Genomic DNA, 8,185 nt, shown 5'->3' on the forward strand with positions numbered 1-8,185 from the left:
TCTTAATTCTTAACTCCACAATCAAACCCCAATTATCCCACAATCTTGAATGTCACATAAAACCGCGAATATTTATTTAGTGAAAACGAAAACAAAATTGTTCAAATCAATATTCATGTTACATGATCAAGTGCATTGTACATGTAAGATAAATCAAGCCAGAAGAGGGACTAACGTGGGATTAAGAACAGGTTTAGGGTTAGGGTTTGGCAAAGAAAGATCAGATCAGAAATTTTAGGACATTGATTAATTTGCTTTCAAGGCTGTTTGTGGAAGAGAAGAGAAGAGAAGAGAGAGAGAGGGGTAGAGAGAGAAAGCCCTTTGAGAAGACCAACGGCTACTGCGGGGCCCCATTAACGGTTTTTTAAGTACTGCAAGGGAGATGGTTTTGTTGGATGGTATTATTACAGGTAGAACAACTTTCAGAATTAGCTATCTTAGAAATAAAATAAAAAAATTATGTTTTCAAAAAATGAATGAAGGCATCTTCTCGAGTAGGATCAGAAAAAATAAACTATTAGTAAATTTTTATTTTTAACAGTCAAATATTGTATTAAAAATTATTTATTTGGCATATTTTTTTATTTGATGTAATTTTAATTTAATTCACCGATTAAAAACTGACACTATCAGTAAGTTACTAGAGAAACTCCAGTGAATGAATTGAGAAAAGAAAAAAAGTTTCGGAATGATTTCTGCCTAAATGAAAATAAATAAATAACAAGACTCTTTCAGTTGCCCAAATGAAAGCTCAAAGAGGTAAAGCTATCATCCTCTCCAAGAACATGAGTTGCAAAAAATACGACAAGACAAACATAGATATTACTTATTTAAACATTGAGAATTTTACAATAAAGTATTGAAAAAACATATAAAAATACAACTCTATTTTGATAAAATTTTAACCAGATCTAAAGCTAAAAGACATCACTGAACAAAATGATTTTAGCACGTGACCTTTGCTATTATACGAATTAATATGTGCTTTCTAGATTAAATACAATCCTGTGAGGGATGCTAACACAGGCATTCTTATTCATGAAATTTTTGTATGAGTGAGGTCTTGCTCTGTTTGGTTGTTTGACTTTCTTTTCTGAATAATTTTTAAAAATTTAGAACTATTGTTCAAGCAATTATGATTGATTTTTGTTTTTATAATTTTAAATTTATTGAGCAAGGAAATTGATATACTACCTCACTAACTAAACTGTAAAATTTTATGATTTATTATTAAGTACGGTATGTAAAAGTACATTATTGGCATGGCTATGTCTTGAACTATTAGATTCAAATCCCTATTTATTAATTTTACTATAAAATGCCAAGAACCATAAATAGCTCCAATAATTAGTCTTTTTTGTTATAAATTAGATGTGACAATTCGTATCACGTATTGTGTTTTGATCGTTTCTTCTTAAATTTACAGTCAACCTAAACACGACGAGTGATAGAAAATTAATTTTTAACTACCACAAAATTGATACGACACGACTATTTTGTAGGTTAACTCAACACGAAACGACACAAAAATAACCCATAAACTCAAGATTGAGAAGAATTGTATATTTTTCTTAGGTTTTTTTTTTCACATTATAAAGAACTTAAAATTTGCAACCCGTTCCATCAAAATTAAACGAATAATGGCATGGGATTTTAAAAATAACTATCATAAAATTACAAGTTTTAATAAAATTTAAAATATGTGATGCAAAATTTATTTTTCAAAAAATTTTATTATGAGTTTTGTGTCACGTTCAATTTAAACAGGTCTAGATCAAAATTGACCCATATCGTTTTTGTGAATTTCAAGTTGACTTAAATCTGACTAGGGTTTTCTTTTTTCTAATTCTAACCCACAATTTTTATCATTTTTTAGTTATGTTGTTGCATCGTGACGCTATTACAAACCAATTGATCTAGGTTAGAAGTACAATTTCTATTTCGTTGAGGAAAAAGAAGTGGGGACAGCATGTAGCCTATGTTCTTGGGCTATAGGCCCATTGCTTAGACCCCTTGTTTTTTGCCTACCAAAAAGCAAAAGCCTAGTCCACCTAAAAGAGAGCAAAAAGCCTGGAGCTATTAATGGTAGATAGTTTATTGATCTTGCATGTGATCCTATTTTCTGTCAAACACTTTTTTTTTTTTAACAATAGCTTGCATGTAGATTTATCTTGAGGGGAAAAAGAAAAGGATGCAGATAAGAGTATTGTTATTCATCACTAACCACTAACCGGCATCAACAACACTTATGATAGTAAAACAATATTATTGCGTGGTAATAATATAATAATTGGATCATTTATCTTTATAACAACTCAAATTTATTCTCGAATTTACTGCCACATATATGTTAATTGCATCACAAGTTTATATCACTTTTTTAATGTATTATTTCCCACTATTCGTTAAAAGTTAAAACCATTTACTGCTACTCTGTCCACACCTTGAGCTAAACCAAAAACTGCCTTACAGCACTATTTTCTCACATTTTTTATGCATTTCCCCACTATTCGTTAAAAGTTAAAACTGACTCCCTCAGGCACAACAAGTTTACTATTCACTTCCATGTTTAGGCATTTTCCAAACAAAAGAAGGCAACATGAATGATATGTTCCTTACAAATATTGACTCGAAGAATTATTATTTGGTATTTCCTCACTAAGCAGTTAGTTTAATCAATAGCTTATTCCTTGTGATAGCAGAGATCCAATTTATAACAATGTGGACAAACATGAAGCTGATTACCTGTTAGTGTTGGTAGAACATAAAATGCCAACTACCTAAGCTTTAATCAGAGTTGAAAAATTAACAAGTGTTGTAAACCCACGTTCTGTTTTGAGATTGGATTACATGTTCAATTTTAATATTCAAAATGATGCTTAACCAATTAAATCATGTCACTTCATTTAAAAAATTTGAAATTCTTTTCGACTTGCTTTTTCATGCTTTAATATTCAATTTATTAAATCACACGATAAAATAAAATAAAAAATTAGACTCAATATATTAAATGACATGATAAAATAAGAAAATTAGACAACTGACTGAATCCTTATTTTTACTTAAATAGCACATCTATTACCCTAATTAGACTTTTTAAAACATAACAAAAAGCAACTCTTTTTTTTCTCCCCTCTAAGAAAAGACAAGAAAATAGGTACCCGACATAGGCTTTTGGTACTATACTTAGTGGTTGCCCTTTTTAAAAAATAAAATAAAAAGGAAAATAGGATAAGGATTACCCACTATGTCCAAAGAGAGAAAGGCAACGTGATCATATTATTATAAACGCGATTGGGTTTCAACTATTAATAAGTTTATGGGGATTCAAGTTTTTAATTCAAATTAAAATGTGATATTTTTTTAAAATTTTTTATTATAGTAAAAAAAATTAAATGTGATATTTTTTAAAAATTTTTTATTGTAAAAATTTAAAACTGAAAACTCAAATCGGTAAAATGGTACAATCACTAAATTAATAGAATTGAAAACTGAGAGCAATTTCACATGAGCAATAAAGTGTTTCAAAAGTCTCACTTTTCGAAGCACATTCAATTTTTTGCTCCAACTTTATCCACATGAAAGTATCAAAGTTGGTCCAAAACAGAAAAGTTTCACTAGTAAAAGTTGCAACTATATTGAAGAAAAACAAAGATAATGAATTACAAAAGGCATTATTAGGATCTCCCCTATAGGAATTTTCTTCTTCTTTTAAAGAACCATTATTTCATATTTCATGTAATACAACACTTGTTAGAGCTTACAGGACTTGGATGGTGTAATGGAAAATCTTTTAAACTTCTACTTCAAAACAGCTTAAGGGTAACATTTCTGTTACTTCCTACTAAATGTTTAGAACACAATAGAAAGGAAAATCTGGTTTCTATCCACTACTCATCTGATTCTTTATCTTCTTTATGGAAGCAAATCACACAACTTGATTTGGGATTGGCTTCTGCATACTTAAACACTTGCAGTTTGCTCGATTATTGCTGAGAGTCTGTGCAAGAAAACAGAAAAAAATAAAATAAAATAAAATAATAATAATCAAGATGCTGAATTGTTCATTAAAGACTAAAAGATTTCTTCACTTGATTCCTTTCTTACCTTGAACTGTTTTTGAAGGTCTTTAATATACTCAACAGCCAAGTCCAACATGTCCGCCGTGTTCGTTTGCTGCCAAAAGGAAAGATAATATGCATAACTTAGTAATAAACCAAAGTAAAGATAATAACAAAAGCTAGAATTTGGCTGAACAAGTTCTATACCTTGTCCATGTTTGGGACAAGTTCTTGCAGTTTCCTCATTCGTTCGCTGATGCGGGTTCTTCTCACCTGATTGTTCACATATTAGCTTTATGGATATACAAAGAACAGACAAAATATCTTAATGAAGAGCTGGTTTTGGATATGGTTCTATTTACCCTTTCTGCAATGCTTCGAGGATGAGTGGCGCAACCACGCTTGGCTCTAACTTTGCAAGGAACAGAATCTTGGAAATGAAGGAACTTCTCTATGGCAACTTCTGCTGAATTCTTTGGCAAGCTCAAGTGGTGGGACAATAGAGGAATTCGATTTCCAAGATCTTCATTCTGATCATAAAGCAATAAGTAAGCTTGAAGTTGAACAAGAAGCAACAATTCAGAAAAAATCCACCCAAATATCTTATTCTACCTGAGTACTAGAACACAACTTTCTGTTATTCTCTTGGTCTCTTCTTAAGCCACTAAAGCCGTCCGTGAAATTCAAGGTCTCGTTCCAAGAACCAAATGGAAATCCGGTGCCATAAAACCGAGCATCGCCATTTCCATTTCCGAGCTTCTCTTCGTCAAGGGTACTTGCCCCGAGATTCTCACTCCCAACCTCCGAAATCTGCGATAACACCCCCAAAGAAGAAGGGAGTCTTGATGAGAAACTAATCTGAGTCTTCAATCTGTTTGTAGATGGACTTACTTCTCCATCCAGTCCACCATAATTGGCACCCTTTATGGCTGCATAGCCTGCAATTTCTTCCAAAATTTTTCAATAATTCACTCTAGCCCTCTAAAATCCCATTCAGACTGCTCAATTGATTCAAGTTATTAAATTATATATCCCCCAAAACCATTTAAAAAAAAAAGAGCAAACTGAATTCTCACTTTAGTGGATCCCATAAACCACAAAGTCAACTCAATCAATCTAACTATAAATTCAACAATTCTGCCTAATCACAATTGACCTATTCACTTGGGCAATATATTTTGTTGCCTCCATTGCATTGCACAACCAAACTTGAGAAAATAAATAAAACAATAATTAAAAAAAATGGCCAACAAGTTTCATCCAACTTTAGGACATTCAATCATAATAACAACTAAAATTTTCCGCCTAAAAGAGAAAAAAAAATCTGCTTTTCCCCTTGTACTTCAATTCAACCTTCTTATACAATCCTTTTGTTGAACAAAATCCCAACGCTAAAATACACATGAATAAAAATAAATAAATAAAAAAAGAGGAAAATGATGAAGAATGAAGAACAAGACGAAGCGAGAATTACCATTAGGGGCAGAGATTTGGGAGAAAAGTCCAGCAGGAGAGCTACTTTGCCGGATAAGGCTAGATTGGGAATTGACCACCAACCCAAATGACGACCCGTTTTGGTTTTCCACCGAATTGGAGCTCTGGCGAGGATAATGAGGAGGCAACCCCAACCCAGAAGAAGAACAACTCCTTTGGCCGCCGCTCATACTCATCACCGCCGACTTATTGTCGTCACTCAGACACTCCGAGTCGTCGTTTCTGTAATCCACGAACCGCGAAAAAAGCCTCTCCGATTCGCAAGAATTCGCCAGCAGCGAGCTCGGAGCCGACCGGAATCGCAGTAAACCTGAATTCGTTTGCTGATTATAGCCATGAATCTGACTCGTATTTGAATCCATTAACAAAAAGATTATTTCTCTTTTCCTTTCCCTTGATTTTCCTCGAGCTGAAATCTACAAAGCCTCGAACCTATATTTGAAGCCAGAGAAACCGTTTTCGGCCATAAAATTCTGGGAATTTTTTTCTTTTCTTTTGTTCTTCTAACAGCTTAATTTGTAAGCAGAATTGGATAAGATCTTGTGGAAGAAGCAACCAAAAATGGATGTTCGAGGAAAAAAAAAACAACAACTTAAGAAGGAGGTTTACTTCGTGAGAGAACCAGAAAAAAGGGTGGGAGAAAAGGAAAAGGATGATTTAACGAAGCGAAAAAGAACGTAAATAAGTGGGGGATTTGGGGTGGGTTTAGTGACAGAGATTACAGAGGTAAAAATAAAAGGACACTGAAAATACAGAGGAGAGAGAGAGAGAAGTGACTGAAACTTTCAGCTTTTGAATTTGCTTTTGGACGCACCGAAAGCAAGGAAGATCTTCAGCTGAAAAGAAAGAACGAAGACACAAAGAGAGAGAGGGGATTTCTATCTTCTTCTTGTTGATATGTTTATGATGAGAAAGCTTAAACCAATGGGAAGGAAAACACTAGACATGAAAGAGAGGGAGAGAGAGAAGTTGTTGTTGTTGTATTATTATTATTATTATTATTATTATTATTAGTTTAAAAACAATTATTATTATTTTAAAAACTTTATTATTATTATTTTGTAGTGTTAGGACTAACTCTATTTCCTATTTTTTATTATTAATTAGTGTAGATCTTTTGAACAATTATTAATAAAAAAATAATAATTTACGATTAGTATAATAAATTTAGCTTATGCTTATTTCATAAATTTTAAATACTATTTAAATTTTTTTATTATAGTATTTTTCTTATAAAATTTAAATTTCTATTAATTTTTTTTTTTTTTCACCAAACCGGCTTCTAGACTATCCATCTAGTCTAATCTTATTTTAGTGAACTTTTATGTTAGAACATATATGTTTTGCTCTACGGATACGTATTATTTTTAATCGTTAGATTAGTTTTTTAAAAGTCATATCTTGACATATTCGCTTTAAAAATTTAAAGCGTGTGATACATAACTTTTCCTACTTCAAATTAAATTGTTAAAAAACTAATTCAACAATTAAAATATGTTTCTATTGGCGGGGTAAAAGTGCATGTTGGCCCATTTTCGTAATTATTATTGTCTGGAGAGGAAAAGGAGAAAATAAAAACAAAATGGTCACCCAAATCTAAGCCATGGTATAATGATTTTTAATTCAAATAGGCAGAGAGTGTGACTCTTCCTTCACATGCATAATCTTCATCATTTGGTCAAGTTTTGTAAATATAATATTCATCTTGTTTGGCATAAATAGTAATGTGAGAATCTCTAATATGAGAACGCTAGAAGTTAGAGAAAGAGAAATATTCTTTGGTTAAGTTACAATGGGCATGTGACAATCAAAAAATGTTGGGCATAAATTGTGATCATTGAACGATAGACATGTTATTAGCTATTGTAGCCAAATATTACCTACAAGGGAGAAGTAGAAATACTTTTTTTCTATTTTCTTTTTGGAAATATAGACTATACCACTTATTTTTAAAGTTTAGAGATTAAAATAAGACTTTCGTAATTCTTTAGAGATGAAAGATAAAATTCCTAAATTACATTCAGTTGCACCATTTTGTGAAAAAATTGATTAGAATATTTTACACTTTGAAAAAGTGAACATGTAATTAAATAGAAATATTGTTCACTTCAAGTGTGAGATATTGACAACACAACTCTATTTATAAGCTATTAAGCTCATAGGCAAATAATTAGAAAATTACCGATTTTAGTATTAAAATGATGCACAAAATAAAAAACTTTAATTGACTAGCAAAAACGATGCACAAAATAAAAACTTTATGATGAACATCATGAATATGCATGTACTAAAGAATTTATGGCCGTGTTTAGAATTGATCCTGTTTTTATTTTTTACGTTTTTTGAGAAATAAAAAATGAAAACGTTTTTCAAACAGCGTTTGGCACAATAAAAATAAAAAACACTTTTTTAGTTTAGTGTAAAGTGAGAGAAATGAAAAATGACTTTTAGTCATTTTTTATTTTTCATTTTCGTTTTCTCCTCTCTCAAGCAGAGAGAGAGAATGAGAGAAATTAATTGATTTTTTTACACTGAAAATAATCTCTTGATAAAATTATTAAACATATTTTTAAAAATAATTTATATATAAAATTAAAAATATTTTTATTTTTATTTTTATACATAAAATA

The 8,185-nt window shown here is 31.1% G+C and overlaps 1 protein-coding gene across 1 annotated transcript; it reads right to left on the reverse strand.

The window, feature by feature from the left end:
• Positions 1-3,676: 3,676 nt before the first annotated feature.
• On the reverse strand, positions 3,677-6,464 carry LOC21410688 (transcription factor bHLH130). The gene is made up of 6 exons (XM_010113128.2): positions 5,536-6,464; positions 4,674-4,999; positions 4,424-4,591; positions 4,269-4,334; positions 4,108-4,176; positions 3,677-4,000 (listed from the first exon to the last, which is right to left on the reverse strand). The coding sequence occupies exons 1-6, from the start codon at positions 5,915-5,917 to the stop codon at positions 3,929-3,931; spliced, it is 1,083 nt and encodes a 360-aa protein (XP_010111430.1). The 5' UTR covers positions 5,918-6,464; the 3' UTR covers positions 3,677-3,928.
• Between the last annotated feature and the right edge of the window lie 1,721 nt (positions 6,465-8,185).

The sequence above is a fragment of the Morus notabilis genome, unplaced genomic scaffold, assembly GCF_000414095.1.
Source record: "Morus notabilis unplaced genomic scaffold, ASM41409v2 Scaffold78, whole genome shotgun sequence".
Lineage (NCBI taxonomy): Eukaryota > Viridiplantae > Streptophyta > Magnoliopsida > Rosales > Moraceae > Morus > Morus notabilis.

Excerpts from the sequence above, each read along its gene's own strand:
- LOC21410688 (XM_010113128.2), bottom strand. The coding sequence starts at position 5,917 with ATGGATTCAAATACGAGTCAGATTCATGGCTATAATCAGCAAACGAAT. Across the intron at positions 4,592-4,673 it reads AGTTGTGTTCTAGTACTCAG|AATGAAGATCTTGGAAATCG; the intron begins GTAGAATAAGAT and ends CTTTATGATCAG. Across the intron at positions 4,335-4,423 it reads CTCGAAGCATTGCAGAAAGG|GTGAGAAGAACCCGCATCAG; the intron begins GTAAATAGAACC and ends GTGAACAATCAG.